Here is a 17594-nt window from a genome sequence, read left to right as displayed (position 1 = left end):
ATACCTTGACTAATTAAAGTATTTTACCAATAGCCTAGTTTATTATTCATACGGTAATAATTATGGGAAAAGCAATTGCAAGTTAAGTTTAGCTCTTGTCCGTTTTTTATCTAGTTTGTAATTCAAATCTACTTCAGATTGAATGACAATAAATAAGTCAAATTTTTAAATTGACATCAATTTTGAGAAATTTCTTTTTTTAAATAGTTTTCAAAATACTGTCATTCTGCTCCTATATTATATCCCATGCCAGCTAATCTTCGTTGTTGTAGTTAGAGCTTCATTTTTATACTTGAAATCACGAATAAACAATAAAAATAGAATCTTAGGCTTTCAAATTATTCAGCCTTTAACCAATTAGGAAAGCATAGGCCTACTCTTGTATGATTAGCCATATTCATGTTATTACTGTAATAGGCTCATTTAATTATTAGTTTAGCAATGAAAACAGCATTGTGTAAATTATCAATCGTTTTTAATTTAGAACATGTTAACATCGCAAAAGCTCAATTTGTCATTAAAGTTTAGTAGAATAATGTTTCTGGCACTTGCCAGTGCTCCATGCTCGACTAGAGCTGGATTACGCACTACGCTAGGGAGCGCTAGAAGTGGTATGGTGACCGCGTTGGTCCCCCCCTCATCACCAAGTATTATCACATCGATTGATACCTGATTATTGATGACATCTGTTGACTGTTGGTACTCTGAAGGTGGCCAGTAACAAGGACAAGTGTGTTGAACATGCTTGGACACACATACTCGTCATACATGTTATGCCATCAGCCAAAGGCTTCGGACAAACTTTTTGGAGGTCAAGTTTTGGTATCTTCGATTTCAGTATACCCTTGACAACTATATTATTTATTGTAAAACTGTTTTTTATGTAATGAAAGAATATTTTATATTTGATGATACAAGAAAAACATTAATCTAAGCCTGCTGCAGCTCGTCTATTAGTTGAATCAAAAAAAGAAAAATGTTTTAGTGGTGGAATATTATCACATGATGAATAATATATATATATATATTTTTTTTTAATTTATTTCTTTCCAAAACATACATGAAAAAGTCAAAAACTAAAAACTAACTTAAAGCTAAAGAGAAATTAGTGACTGTATAAAATTCATTTTTTACAGTAAACTCGTTTATACTGTAGCATGCTAAATCCATCAAATATGCTCTCAGCAATTCCTTAAATTCTGATCTATCAGGTTCATGTCTTATGCAACCTGGGAGACAACCAATAAATTTTATTCCCATGTACGTTGGACTTTGTTTATATTTTTCCTTATTGTGTTTCTTTATTGTAAAATTATTTTTATTTCTTGTGTTGTAATTATGTATATCTACTTGCCGTGGGAATCTAGATTCGTTAGTTTTTATATATAATATTGTCCTATAAATGTACAAGCTGTACACCGTCATGAACTTTAACTTACTGAAGAATGGCTTGCATGATTGCTCTCTATCAAGATTTAGAATTATTCTTATTGCTTCTTTTTGTAATAGGAGTATTTTATTTAAGTTTTAGATGCTTGTTCCTCCATATGTTTCAATTCTTTGTTTTATAAATAATATAAAACAAACATCAAAATATTCTTTGATGTCATTTTCGATATAACTGCATGCTTTGGTTGCAGGACATATTCAGAAATGAAATGATCGGTCAAGTGGTATTGACCGATTATGGTAACACCGCCACTTACAAAGTGGATGACGTGGATTTCACCTCAAACCCTGACACCCCTTTCGACATGAAAGGAGTCAAGACTACCTACCGCGACTACTACTACTCGGTAAGTCTTGTTATTCTACCATCCTCATTTTCCCACCATAATCAATTACATTATTTCCCCAGAAGCTTTCTTCTGTTTGAAAGTTGAGATTTTCTGTTTTCTATGTAGTTAGTCTGTTTCCATGATATTTACTGACTAACTGTAGCAGGTTCAACTGTATCCAGTTATTTTCAGTTTATTGAGTTGAACGACTTGTTGGAATGTTGGTCTTGTTTTCCGTACAGTGCCGTTGACAACAAGTAAAATCATACGGGATGTAAAAATACCGTAATGCTAAATAAGCCCTGGTGTCTAAATGGATCGTAACTACCGGCTGAGGGCCTCAAGACTTGAACGCTACATATTCATTTGGTCTTTATTTAAGGATAGCAGCAGAGCAGTATAGCAAAATAGTACTGTAGAATAGAATAGTCATGGATAGAGTGAGGGTAGAGCCGATTGTGTGATGAAAGTTGTCGACATTTGTAATTGAGTTTTGGATGTATGATTTGTGATTTCAGAAATACGGTTTGAAAATTAAAGATTGCAGACAGCCGCTGTTGGTGTCGAGGCCGAAGGCGAGAGACGAGCGTGGCGGCCGCGATACTCCCATCTTTCTGGTGCCTGAGCTCTGCCGCATGACTGGCATCACCGACGAAATGAGGTACAACCTTTTTTATTAGGGGTCTAATCACAATACTTTGTAATAGGACCACCTTCATAGTTTATTTATTACCTATTTCATCTACCTTCTATTGTATTTTATCATGAAGTTTAATTTTTCATGGTATACTTTCATGATAAGTTTCATTCCACATGGATGCAAATAACAACTCAGTTTGCTAATGTGATCTAGTATAGTGTTGATGGCTAAATATGTACAATATTATTTTCTTCAATATTTGTAATGATTAATACTGATGCGTAACTGTAAACAATTATTTATTTCTCAAGTTTCATTTAATTTTATATTGTCTATTTTTGTAAAAGTTACCATAGGCAACAGCCTTGTAACAGTTATCAATAAATATCTTATCTTAACCAATCGATAGGTCAGACTCCTAGGGAGGGCGACACTGTAGTATAACAATGGCTTCATGAAACACGTTGCCTCGATGTGAATCGCATCCAAATATTCAGGCCAAATATACAATCATCTTTATCTATCTATCTATCTTTCCTACATACAACTGGAAACTTGAGTTTTAGTGGTAGCAATAGTAGTACTATTTGCTATTTCCATTTCGTAGTTCTAATTCTACAAAACTTCTCAAAGTCAAGTACCTCACAAATTATGGCTGCAAATTAATAATACGACTCTCACAGTATCTCTAACTACGTGTTAAAATAGAAATAACAACTGTTAGAATGTAATTTCCTCTTTGAACTGTATAATTAGTGAAATGAAGAAGAGTGAGATGTTTTTAGAGTTGTTGTTGAATTGCATTGCTTGGTGTATTTGGACAGAAACAACCAGAACCTGATGCGCGCGATGGCAGACAGAACCAGGATGGACTCTCGCACTCGCCAAGAGAGACTAATGGTCTTCCAGAAGAGATTCACTCAGACTCCCAAGGTAACTTCAAACCTAATGTTCTTGAAACCTAGATCATTTCTCTACTCTATCTCTACATTATGGAACGTAGATTACACATTTCTTCAATAACTACTATTGGCAGCTTAATAACCACTATCCTGTAACAGTTTTCGTAGTGAAATATCAAAATCATCTAACGAAATACCAGACGGTGATTCGTCATATCTTTGTAAATGTTGTGAAAGAAAGAAAGGCCCGATTTCACCAAAACGATAGTAGTAGGTTTTTTTTTAATTTATTTTTTTAAGTAAATACTGTATTGTAATTTTAAAAATATATAAATTTATTTCTCAATTCTATAGCTCAATTTTTATTAAGTGTTTCTTTAAATTCAACATGATTGGCAAAACTTCCATTAGCGATCAACCAAAGAAAATAGTCAAATAGCTCAATTTAGGTTGCACAATATTTTGACGCCGGTCCCTAGATTGTCAATATCATTGACAATTTTGGTTTGTAGTCGTTAAGCAGCTTAAATTCAAATTTATTTCAAAATTCCTGTTTTTTATTAAATCCTCACGTAAAATAAATCACTGTTCGAGGCTTTGTGCGGTATTCAAATAAATCGATCAATCTCAGATAATTTGAATACATGGGGATCATTTAATTTGGTCATCTTCATTATTCAAATCAAATCGTCCAATATGTGATGATGATGGTGACTCATCACTCGTCACATTTGTGACAATGATGAAGGCTTAGGTATTTTTGGCTGATTTTTCATCTTATTCTAATTAATTTTTGTGAATTAGATTGTCTCACAAAGATTATTTATAATACCTATATTTTGTTAGAAAAAAGTTTATTTTATTTCATTATTCTCTATTAGGTCTCAATGTTAAAACTCTGTTAATGGCTCTGTTTAATATAGACTTTAGCCTATTTTTCAATTGAAGTCTTGACTATTTAGAACAGATTGGAGCAGCATTTAATTTGATTGCGTTGTTTCAGAATGCGGAGGAGCTTAAGAATTGGAATCTGAGTCTATCGAAGAATTTGGTGTCTATGAACTCGAGAATTCTGCCACCAGAGAGAGTGCTGTTTGGTGGTGGAAACGCAGTGACTTTGGAACGCGGCCCAGACTGGACGAACAATTTCAGAAACTGTAGTCTGCTGGCCACATCGGCCATCTCGAATTGGGTGGTGGTTGGCCTGAGCAACGCCCAAAGGGACATCCAGGAGTTTGTCTCGCTGCTGCAGAAGTCAGCCCGAGGAATGGGCCTGCGCATTGACCAGCCCCAATGGTCAGTAATCATTGCTTTATTGGTTTCGTAACTATGATGTTTTTTGGATGGAATTTGTCCCAGTCATGTCAGAAGCCTGAAATTACGTTGGTGGACCTGAATCCTGAAGAACTCAAACAGATCTCTCTCTACAGGTCACATTATATTCATTTTTTACAAGTGAATTGAATAGTGAACGACTTGATTTCCAGGCTGTCGCTTTTGTTGTTTATACGTCGGCATTCGTTCATTTGATTCAGATTGTTCAACTTGAATAAACATAAATTATTTCATTTTTATCTTGATAGGACATGAAAGTAACTAGAGCTGTGATTGATGGTTTCAGGATGAACTTGGACGACGACAGAGTGAACTCGTGCGTGGGAGTGCTGGACAGAGTGCTGTCTCGAGACTTGCCGCAGATCATTCTTTTTCCAGTTTCCAACAATCGCGCTGACCGTTACAGTGCCATCAAGCGCAAGACTTATGTCGACAGGGCAGGTCAGTTCAAAAAACTCAGCTCTACAAGTATTTTAGGTTAAAACTGATAAAGGAAAGTGATAAACGTATGTTAAAGAGTTCTTGGAAATCGCACTAGCCTAATCTTGCAGTTTACTTCCTTCAGTGCTACATTTTTCTGACTATTCCAATATATTATGATTCTTATATATATTCAATTCAGTCAAATCTTTTTCAACAAATAATTGGCAGCTGGAGGAGAACATATTTGCGAACGTTAACTAGTGTTGTCAGCCACTTTAATATTCAGTTGCATAAACTAGTTTCGAAAGGACCCGTTTTTCTTGGTGAGACAAGTTGAAAAATCTGTAGTAAGAATACTAATAAGTGTACTCAATTTAGTACAATCTAATATGGTGTGTATATTTGTTGTGTGCAGTGCCGAGTCAGGTGGTTGCGTTGAGGACACTGCGCAAGAAGGGCCTGATGTCGATTGCCACCAAAGTGGCCATTCAAATGTCGTGCAAAATCGGTGGTTCGCCGTGGTCGGTGGACATCCCGATCAAGAGCACAATGGTGATCGGATATGATGTGTGCCACGACGCAAAGCAGAAGACAAAGTCGTACGGCGCACTGGTGGCCTCGCTGAACGCATCGTGGTCGCGCTATTACAGCAGCGTCACCCACCATCAGCACGGTGAGGAGATCTTCAAGGATCTCCCAATGAACATTATCAAAGCTATCACCAAGTACCAGCAGCACAACGAAAATCAGCTGCCGAACCGACTTCTCATCTACCGCGACGGAGTGGGCGAAGGCCAGGTGAACAAGGTCTTCAGTCGTGAAGTGGAGGATGTTGTCGTAAGTACATTATCTTGATAATCAGGCAAATATGAACTTCTAAAATACACATTGCAGTGTTGATTTAAAAGCTCTTTCAAAATAATATTCCTAATAATAATATTACCAATGTAGGCTATTAATATAACTCTGAGGTAACGTTTCAAAATAGTAAAACAAATTGAACCACTCACACCTAAAATCTCTTGTTTGATTCGAATCTGAGATTTGTATGATCGATGCGTGAGATAGTGCATTCACAACTGATTTCTGAAGGCAAGCATCTATAGACTGTTTATTTTATCTTATAGAAATGAAACTCGATTCTTATAATCAAGCGATTATATTCTCACTTTTAGAACTTTTTCAAGGACATGTGTAATGAGTTCATCCTTTTCATATTCAATTGCAAATTCACAAACTAGATGTTTAGAGCTTATGTAGAAATTTGAATTCAAAACTATATTTCCGAGGGCAAGGTGTGCATTATTTTGTTGTAAATTCATTCGCTCCACCTCTTGATTCATCAGAAAACTCAAGATCCTTTGAAACTGATACAAGTCAAATCTATTAATTTTCAGTATAAATACATTAATATATAATTATTATCTAATTTATTGGTTTTTGATTTTGTACCTTGTGTACTTAAATGTTCATTATTTTTGTAATTTCTAATTATTACTAACCCGTTTAATAATATGAATCAAATTGCTTATGTTGTTGAAAAGGGAACTATAGAAGAATTTGAGGAAACGTTGTCTTAGAATTAACGTTCTCATCGATGTTATCTATATTGATTGTTAGATAAGATGATGGAAAAGTTTTGATTTGATATGAATTAGCCTATGATTTGTTCACTACATTTTATTGAAGAATAAGTGCCTGTTGCACAAAAGCCGATTAAATTTTAACTTATTCAACGATTAATTTATTTTTATTGAAGAATAAGTGCCTGTTGCACAAAAGCCGATTAAATTTCAACTTATTCAACGATTAATTTCACTTAAAGAAGCCTTCTTTTCAAAAAAAGCCTTCTCTGATTGGTTCTCGTGAAATTGTCACGATTAAAATTTGACCGGCTTCTATACAACCGGTTCTAAGTGTTTTAATTTTCGTCGATAACTCAGTAATTTGATGGTATTTGTGTTTGTGCAGAACGCTTTGCAGGCTACGTACGGTGAGCAGGCGCCGAAGATGGCGTTCATAATAGTGACGAAGAGGCTGAACTCTCGCATTTTCCTGGGCAACGAGAACCCACCAGCGGGGACTGTGGTGGATGATGTGATCACCTGCCCGGAGAAGTATGACTTCTTCTTGATTCCACAGTCGGTGCGCCAGGGCACGGTCAGCCCCGCCGGGTACAACGTCATCTATGACAAGTCGGGACTCTCTGCTGATCACATGCAGCGCATAACTTACAAGTTGTGCCATCTGTACTTCAATTGGTCGGGCACAGTTCGTGTACCGGCTCCCTGCCAATATGCTCACAAACTGGCCTTCCTGTGCAGTCAAAATCTGCACGGAATCCCTAATGAAGACTTGAGCGATCTCCTCTACTTTTTGTAGACGAGACTACAAAAAGTAGTACATGTCACTCTTCCAAAGACTGTCTTTTTCGTAAGATTGAACGAGTACCACCACTATACGGACCAAATAAACGCGACCGAATCCCAGTTTTTAGTTTTATGTTATAACAGAACGCACGGTCTTTTATGGGGTAGGCTATACCAGACTAGTCTAGACTCTTGTCTGCGCCAAAACTAGTCATCTTGGGCAGACTAACAGGGTAGACTAGACTCGTCCCATAGTCTGTCCCATACAGGCCGTGCATTCTGTAACTATCAAATAAGCGCAAAAAGTTAATTCGGTTCGTATAAATCTCAAGGAATGATAGGAGGAGTGAGTGATAATTGATTCAAACATATGTTGTATGTTGTGATACCACAAATGTGCCTTGATCGCACTCATACGTGAGTGTTTATCAAATACCCTATAAGTGTCATTGTTTTTCATTGCTTATCTTTAATCAACAGATTTTATACTTGCTTTATAATATTGCTTTACAGCAACATTCCTTTAGAATTGTTTTTATTGTAGAAGAATATTTTCAAATAGAAAATAAGTTGCTGGTTGGAAATAATCGAAAAAATTGTAAGATTTGCTTATGAAAAACTGTAAGATCTACAGTAATGTATAATGGCATGCCTTCAGTTTAAAAGCCAGTTGTGTTCTTCATATTGAAGAGGAATATTTTTATACTCTATCAAACACTTGATAGAAACTACTGTTTTTTTTTCTTGAATCACTACTTTTTGAATATCTACTTCTATAGGAGTTAGTCGATTATTTACAATACGTGATGGGAATCCTATTTGTGCTCTCTGAGGTACTTATTAGCAGAAGTATTGTTATTAGATTTGAGTAGATATATTAGCAGAAGCAGAATATATCAAATCTTCATTTGATTGTTGGATTTGTGATCTTCAAATGATCTCTTCCTCAAGTTTAAGATTGAAAGACCTAAATATTTTATCGTATTCGTTCAAATTTGATTTGAGAAGAGGATTATTCACTATGAAAAGTATGTTCAATTTCTCTTAAAGCTATGAGTAATAGCTGTTTCTTATTATTATTTCTATTTATAAGTTTTATAATTTTCCATTTTTTCTATGTGTACCATTTCCATTTTTTTGCTATGATCTAATACAAAGAAAAATCAATAAAAAATTTGGAAAAATTTTTTGTACATTATTTAGTGACTACTATCACAAGAAAAATCACTTTAATATTTATTTAATTCGCGTTCACTACTAAAGGACGGAATTTATGAACTATTTTTTCGAGCAGTAATCACACGCCATGTTGGTATGGCTCTTGAATACTAACGATCTATTTGATATAAGTAATTTGAAGTGCCGTTAGAACCAAGGTAATTGAAATTCAATATTGTATTTCAATCACCTTCGTTAGAACTGGGTGAGCTGGATATGATAAAAATTACCCATACCTTTATTTGTAGGCTAACTTTCTCGCCGACACTACAGGACGTAAACAGAGAGTATAGAATTACATGTTATTGATACATTCTATCCTCACTGGACGTAAAGCACTTTGATTGTTGATACATCAACCAATCGAAGAAAAAGGAGTACCACAAGGATCTGTCCTTGGACCTTTGCTGATTTTGGTATGTTTTTACTTTCCTTGCCCTATTACCATAGGTAAGGAAAGTATTGCTTTCCGAAAAAATTAAGGTACCCCAATTTCTAAATTTCTATACGTTTCAAGGTCCCCTGAGTCCAAAAAAGTGGTTTTTGGGTATTGGTCTGTATGTGTGTATGTGTATGTGCGTCTGTGTAGGCTACACGATATCTCATCTCCCAATTAACGGAATGACTTGAAATTTGGAACTTAAGGTCCTTACGATATCCGACACGAACAATTTCGATCTGATGCAATTCAAAATGGCGAAAATGTTGTCAAAAACAGGGTTTTTTGCAATTTTCTCGAAAACCGCTCCAACGATTTTGATCAAATTCATACCTTAAATAGTCATCGATAAGCTCTATCAACTGCCACAAGTCCCATATCTGTAAAAATTTCAGGAGCTTCGCCCCATCAATGCAGATAGATTCCCAATTATCAGGCTTCAGATACAATTGAAACGAAAAAAATCAAGTGGAGTAGATTGAGCATGAAAATCTCTACAATTAATGTTCAGTAACATTTTCACCTAAAATTGAAAATAAGCTTTAAATTCGAGAAAATGTGATTATTCAATTGCAAATTATTGTTGATTCTATTAAATCATTCACTATGAAGAGATAGCAGACCTCATGTGTGTCTCCAGCGTTATTGCCCTGTCACCAGCTGGCTCAAATCTTTGAATAGTAGACTTGAGATGCGCGGGAACACTAGCGTCAGGTGATCAATTTTCATAACTGCAAGGAAAGTTGTGTGAGTGCGCCACACCAGATTTTTTTTGATTTACCAAAGAAAACAACAGATTTGAAATTAATTATGTATACAGATGACAGAACTCGTATGGTATCAAACGCTAATCAGATCACACTGGTAAATCAATTGAAGAATACACTAATAGCAATCAACAATTGGTTCAAATTAAATAGACTTTCCTTGAATTATAGTACAACACGCCCTATACAATTCCGTTCCATACGTAATCAAATAGGGATTATTGAATGTCACTTCTCAACCATTGAAAATAGCCTCCCACTCTCCTCCTCAACTAAATTCTTGGGACTTTAAATTGACCAGACCTTTTCCTGAAGGAGCCCATTCAAAACTTGGTGAAAGAATTGAACGAAGCCTACTTTGTAATTCTAATTATTCCCACTCACTTGACAGAAAAACATTGACCTTGTACTGTGCATATCCTTTACTCCTATTTTAGCTATGGTGCTTTATTTTATAAATGTTAAAGGCTATATAATATAATCGAATAAGTGGAAATATGAGTTTGATCATAATGAATGTAATGTTAGAAAGTTGTCTTTTTTCGTTTAATAATTATTAATTCATTAGCATTTGAATAAATGCAATACCTCAGTAAATAATTTCCATCAGTAGACATAGAAAGGCTTCTTATCTTCGAAAGAAAGGTTTTTCGGGGGACATTGGACCCTGTTTGCCAAAATGCAATTTGTATAAGGAGAAAAAGTAGCGAAATCGAGCGCTTCCTGGGGAGTGAAAACATTGTCAGATTTATCGAAACTGGCAGGATTTGGTGAATGGGATACCTTAGTGAGAATGGGTGATGAAAGGATTGCAAAAAATTTATATGGAGAGAAAGAATATACAATAGAAGAAGAAAAAGTGGCCAAGGATTGGATGGACAGATGATGTGGAGCGGAATTTGAGAACGCTTTGAGTTTGCAACTGGAAAAGGCAGGAAGAGGATCGGGTGCCTAAGGGTTGTGATAATAATTAGGTGCGGTAGGTCAAGTATGTAATAATTTGGTAGGTAGGTAGGTAGATGAATACCATAAATTTCGCGGATATTGTTGGTAGAATAAGAAAATGTTATTTGAAATGTTAATTTTACAATTTTCAAAAAAAAAATGCTCAAAATTACTCTGTTATTTTTTGAAAGTTGAACAACTTTCTCAAAAATTTATATTTTATTAAGGGAAAATGCATAAATACAAATATATCCTCGACATTTTATGAATTTATCTGTTACCAAAATTTAAATGATCGGTTTCAAAAATTTCAAATTTTGGCGCGCTCATATCTCAAAAAATGATACAGAACTGTAATCAGAAAAGAAAAGTTTATCAGGAAAACATTTTTTTCTGAGAAACTTTTTTATTCTGATGATAGTATCCAAAATTCCAAATCGAAAAACTTGCAAAATATCACCAGTAAAAAGTTTTCAATACCCAGTTACAGCCTTATCTCATTATGTAAATAGCCAGTCTTCATTTATTTTATGCGAACTTTCTAACATTACATTTATTTATGATCTTACTCATATTTCCACTTATATACTCGATTATATTATGTAGACTGAAGCATAAATATAATTAGAATGACAACATTCCTTGTTTTGTTTCTAGGTAAAAGTAAATTCGTATGGCTTTTGTTGGTGGGGAGTCCCTTGCGGGAAGGTCCCACCGCCTGAATATATAATTTAAGCCGTCAATGGGCCTTACGACTGTCATACTTCAGCCGGGACCGATAGTTTAACGTGCCCATTCGAGAAAATGTGATTATTCAATTGCAAATTACTGTTGATTCTATTAAATCATTCACTATGAAGAGATAGCAGACCTCATGTGTGTCTCCAGCGTTATTACCCTGTCACCAGCTGGCTCAAATCTTTGAATAGTAGACTTGAGATGCGCGGGAACACTAGCGTCAGGTGATCAATTTTCATAACTGCAAGGAAAGTTGTGTGAGTGCGCCACACCAGATTTTTTTTGATTTACGGTACCAAAGAAAACAACAGATTTGAAATTAATTATGTATACAGATGACAGAACTCGTATGGTATCAAACGCTAATCAGATCACACTGGTAAATCAATTGAAGAATACACTAATAGCAATCAACAATTGGTTCAAATTAAATAGACTTTCCTTGAATTATAGTACAACACGCCCTATACAATTCCGTTCCATACGTAATCAAATAGGGATTATTGAATGTCACTTCTCAACCATTGAAAATAGCCTCCCACTCTCCTCCTCAACTAAATTCTTGGGACTTTAAATTGACCAGACCTTTTCCTGAAGGAGCCCATTCAAAACTTGGTGAAAGAATTGAACGAAGCCTACTTTGTAATTCTAATTATTCCCACTCACTTGACAGAAAAACATTGACCTTGTACTGTGCATATCCTTTACTCCTATTTTAGCTATGGTGCTTTATTTTATAAATGTTAAAGGCTATATAATATAATCGAATAAGTGGAAATATGAGTTTGATCATAAATGAATGTAATGTTAGAAAGTTGTCTTTTTTCGTTTAATAATTATTAATTCATTAGCATTTGAATAAATGCAATACCTCAGTAAATAATTTCCATCAGTAGACATAGAAAGGCTTCTTATCTTCGAAAGAAAGGTTTTTCGGGGGACATTGGACCCTGTTTGCCAAAATGCAATTTGTATAAGGAGAAAAAGTAGCGAAATCGAGCGCTTCCTGGGGAGTGAAAACATTGTCAGATTTATCGAAACTGGCAGGATTTGGTGAATGGGATACCTTAGTGAGAATGGGTGATGAAAGGATTGCAAAAAATTTATATGGAGAGAAAGAATATACAATAGAAGAAGAAAAAGTGGCCAAGGATTGGATGGACAGATGATGTGGAGCGGAATTTGAGAACGCTTTGAGTTTGCAACTGGAAAAGGCAGGAAGAGGATCGGGTGCCTAAGGGTTGTGATAATAATTAGGTGCGGTAGGTCAAGTATGTAATAATTTGGTAGGTAGGTAGGTAGATGAATACCATAAATTTCGCGGATATTGTTGGTAGAATAAGAAAATGTTATTTGAAATGTTAATTTTACAATTTTCAAAAAAAAATGCTCAAAATTACTCTGTTATTTTTTGAAAGTTGAACAACTTTCTCAAAAATTTATATTTTATTAAGGGAAAATGCATAAATACAAATATATCCTCGACATTTTATGAATTTATCTGTTACCAAAATTTAAATGATCGGTTTCAAAAATTTCATATTTTGGCGCGCTCATATCTCAAAAAATGATACAGAACTGTAATCAGAAAAGAAAAGTTTATCAGGAAAACATTTTTTTCTGAGAAACTTTTTATTCTGATGATAGTATCCAAAATTCCAAATCGAAAAACTTGCAAAATATCACCAGTAAAAAGTTTTCAATACCCAGTTACAGCCTTATCTCATTATGTAAATAGCCAGTCTTCATTTATTTTATGCGAACTTTCTAACATTACATTTATTTATGATCTTACTCATATTTCCACTTATATACTCGATTATATTATGTAGACTGAAGCATAAATATAATTAGAATGACAACATTCCTTGTTTTGTTTCTAGGTAAAAGTAAATTCGTATGGCTTTTGTTGGTGGGGAGTCCCTTGCGGGAAGGTCCCACCGCCTGAATATATAATTTAAGCCGTCAATGGGCCTTACGACTGTCATACTTCAGCCGGGACCGATAGTTTAACGTGCCCATCCGATAACACGGGAGTGATCTGGTTAAAAAACTTTTGGTATTGAGAGGGTTTCTATGCTGCTACGCAAGCACTCTATCCACTAGACCACGGATCACTCATGTTTCTCTAGGTATTCTTGTCACATTTGAATACGATACTGTACATTCAAAATAATTTGTCAATTGAGGCAGAAAACGACCATTGATCACAGTCATTATGAATCAATCTCAGTGAACCTGAGAGGGAAAAAGTTTGAAGCCCGAGGCAAAGCCGAGGGCAACAATTTTCCTGAGGGAGAAAAATTATTTTTCGCTCGTGATGTACACAACATTTTTCCTCCATCTACATTTTTTTATAGAAACTGCAAATAAAATCATTTTAAAAACTTACGTATTGGTGACAATGTTTCCTAACAACATAACCTAAAATCTAAAACCTAAAAACCGGTCGGCTGATTGGCACTGCCGATTGCGCTATCTATCGGCAAAAGTTGTAACAATTATATCAGCTGAGCGGCTACCAAAAATGGCTGACTCCAGATCACGCGTTTCAGATTTGAATTGCAGATCGAAAATATTTGTTGGCTGGTATTTTGAATAGAATAAAATATTTTTAAAATTGTTTACATTTTTATCGTCTACAAAATAAGAATATAATATCATACAAAAATAAAAATATTATTTCATGAGTTGTTCAAATTTCTTATTGTGGTATTGAATTCAGTTGACTCAATGACAGACACCTCTATTACGCTTTCTCATCTGAGCTTAGACCTTCTAACCTATTACAATGTGAGTTTTTGAATCATGAAGACCATCCTGAAAAAAGAACCCAGGTACCCCACGTCGCTGCTTTTCTCGGACTTCCCTGTGTTAAATTTAAGACAGCTATTTATTAAAACAATTCTTACATATATTAGGAAACATAAAATAGAACTTCTTGCCAACATACAGCACAATTACCATACTAGACTAAGAAATAACCATGGCTATTCTATCCCCAGATTAATGCATGGAATAGAACTTAAATCACCGTTTTACTTAGCTCAAATTATCTATAGGAATTTGCCGGAAGACATGAGGGAGGCCGAGGGTTGCAGCGATGTGGTGTATAAAAGGAGGTTGGTGGGGTGGCTCTTTGGCTTGGGCTGGAATGGAGCTGAACAACTTCTTCTTTCACCCTACACGTAGCATCCCAGCATTGATTATATACTAATATTACATTTGCATCACCGCTTGTCTTGATCCCTTTGCTCTTTCACTTTTCTGTATCTTACTTTTATGATCACTCTGCGCTAACAAACAAAAACAAAATGTTTTGTCTTGTTTTTTCTCCTCTGATGTAGACAAAATGATATCTTATTAATTAAGTATGTTTGTAGTATATTATTATTTGATGAGATACATATTACTCTTACTTGATAAGAACTCTCCCTCAACCACAGACGAACAGTCTTTTTGGGGGAATTCCACTCTATATGTATTATGGTAATAGTGTATAATATGTAAAAAAAAATCTTTAATAACCTGTTTGAAATATTGTAAAAACAATGAAATGTATGCACTTTTACATATTCTTTTAATGTACCAAATGTGGAAATAAACTGATTTGATTTGATTTGAATTAGAGATGCTTCCTATGTTATTTAAATGGAGTCACTTTTACTCCCTAGGGAGTTTTTCAGTTTTTTACTACCGAGAGCGAAAAAGTGACACTTTAGTATTATGTTTCAGGGAGTAAAGTAAGTACTTTAGACAGTAGCTGGAGGAAATAGTTATTTGTATATCTAGAGTGAAAAGTGCTGTTTTTTCTCCCTGAGGGAAAAGTTTGAAGCCCGAGGCGAAGCCGAGGGCAACAATTTTCCTGAGGGAGAAAAAACATTTTTCACTCGTGATATACACAACATTTTTCCTCCACCTACATTTTTATAAAAACTGCAAATAAAATAATTTTCAAAAACGTAGTATGTGACCAAACAATGTGTTACAACATAATCTAAAAAGTAAACAGAAACAGCTGACTTGTAATCACAGTTCTCCTCCGACAGCACTATCTGTCGGCTAAAGTTGTAACAACAATGACAGCCACAACTACAGCTATGATGAAGTTTCCGTTTCAAATTTGATTAGTTAATAAGTAGTATTCGTTGGCTGGTATTTTGAATAACATGGATTAAAAGAAAAAAATATAATTTTTTTCTAGTATAGTGATATGAAGTTTGTAATAATAATTTCAGCATACAAACATAAATTTTATATATCGATCAAATGTCTGGTTGAGGTATTGAATTTAGTTGGTTTAATGACTACTCTATATGCTTCCTCATCTGAGCTTAGACCTTCTGACCTATTCCAAATGTACGTTTTTAAAATAGAGATGCTTCCCATGTTATTTAAATGGAGTCACTTTTACTCCCTAGGGAGTTTTTCTGTTTTTTAGTACCGAGAGCGAAAAAGTGACACTTTAGTATCATGTTTCAGGGAGTAAAGTAAGTACTTTTGACAGTAGGTGGAGGAAAAGGTAATTTGAGTATGAGATATTGAGCCGTTCTCGGACTTTTCATGTTACTAGATTCATTATCTACCGTAGGCCTACTTTGAAGGAGGATTGAATTTCAAGTTTGAACAATAATATACTATTTATAGGCTAATTCAATAATAATATAAATATTACAATCAGTGGCGCCATTTCACCAAACTGCTAGGGGGGGGGGGGCAAAAACCAAGAGGTGGAGGGGGAAGGAATACCACCGAAGGATTGAGGGTCCTGGGTTTTTCCCCATAAATGTTACATTCGAAGATGTTATAATATGCTTCATTTTTCCAGTTTTATACAAATGTGGTTGAAACATCAATACAAACATATACATTATTAGTTATGATCATGAAATATTTATTAGAATTATATAGGTCTACAGAGAGGCCATAAAGTAGGAATACACTGAAACAGGTTTCTTAAAAATCATGGAGAAAGATAAATTTTTCTTTTACAATGACAATTTCATTGGGGATCATATTCTAATTGGAAAATAACTTTCAGTTAGAAAGCTAAAGAAACATTATGCTGTTCCCATAATTCTCACCAACTCTGTACAAACATTTTTAATTGTCTGATTGTGCCCTATCTTTTGCTTTCACTGTGACATCTTGCAACTTTTAATTCTCATGTTGAAATTTATGCAATAACTCACTTATTGTGCCCTGATCAATAATTGTACCCATTTTATATTCAAGCTTCAACCATACCACAGAGAAAAATATACAGTATTCTTCATTACTCCGTACCCGTATCCATATTTTCAAGGCAATTTTCCTACATTGTTGATACTGTAGAAGTAATTATAATACTGCTGTTGAAAAAGAGTATTAAATCATGCAGTATGAGATTCTAAGGATTCGTGTAGATAGACCCGCATTTTCATTATTTATCTGATCCTTGGGGAGGCCTAGGCACCCCCTGACCCCCCCCCTAAATGGCGCCCCTGATTACAATATTATATCAAATATTACATTATCATATTGAAATTGAATTTTAATTAGTAGTTGTAACTAATTAAGTTTTTGCTATTTCAAAAGTTTTAATAAGGTGCACTTATTAGTAAGATAAGTTACACAACTTAACTTTAGTTGTACCATGTAAGTGATCCTTAATTTATAGAATTATTTTAAAAGTAGGCCTCTGTGAGCGTGTCGCGGAATAAAAATGTGTACCTGGTATGTGTGTGTGTGTGTTGGCGCGCGCTATAAATGCGTGTAGACCGATCCCCCCCTCCGCCTTGTGCCAGAACCCCCTGATGAACGGAGGCTGGGAGCTGTTGGCTGATTTTAATTCAGTCTTGGGCCAGCCGTCGCGTTACCGTTACTGTCGCGTCGCGTCGCCTTTGAGTTTACAAGGGCGTTTTGGGCCGACTCGTCGCGATCGCGATCTTTAACCGCCGCTTCTTATCTAATCTAGTTCAGTGCACAGCTATTTATTCGGACGACTGTCGAACCCCACCAGCACATTGCGAATACAACGTGAGTCATCTACTCATCTCTC

General features: G+C 35.1%; 1 protein-coding gene and 1 long non-coding RNA gene across 2 annotated transcripts in view; one reads left to right on the top strand and one right to left on the bottom strand.

The window, feature by feature from the left end:
* Nucleotides 1–8515, top strand: part of LOC111058563 (piwi-like protein Siwi) — a 17793-nt gene extending 9278 nt beyond the window's left edge. The window contains 7 exon segments of the mRNA XM_039421739.1: nucleotides 1641–1796; nucleotides 2297–2439; nucleotides 3243–3351; nucleotides 4324–4616; nucleotides 4942–5096; nucleotides 5494–5915; nucleotides 7050–8515. Of these exon segments, the coding sequence (XP_039277673.1) occupies nucleotides 1641–1796; nucleotides 2297–2439; nucleotides 3243–3351; nucleotides 4324–4616; nucleotides 4942–5096; nucleotides 5494–5915; nucleotides 7050–7460 (1689 nt within the window). The 3' untranslated portion in view covers nucleotides 7461–8515.
* LOC120349983 overlaps nucleotides 1–17594 on the bottom strand; it is a 22014-nt gene extending 4420 nt beyond the window's left edge. The window contains exon 1 of the long non-coding RNA XR_005570558.1: nucleotides 17267–17594. This is a non-coding gene — a long non-coding RNA (uncharacterized LOC120349983). The remainder of the gene's footprint in view (nucleotides 1–17266) is intronic.

The sequence above is a fragment of the Nilaparvata lugens genome, chromosome 2 (assembly GCF_014356525.2).
Source record: "Nilaparvata lugens isolate BPH chromosome 2, ASM1435652v1, whole genome shotgun sequence".
In the NCBI taxonomy this organism is placed as follows: Eukaryota; Metazoa; Arthropoda; class Insecta; order Hemiptera; family Delphacidae; genus Nilaparvata; species Nilaparvata lugens.
This window is presented reverse-complemented; position numbering and strand designations above follow the sequence as displayed.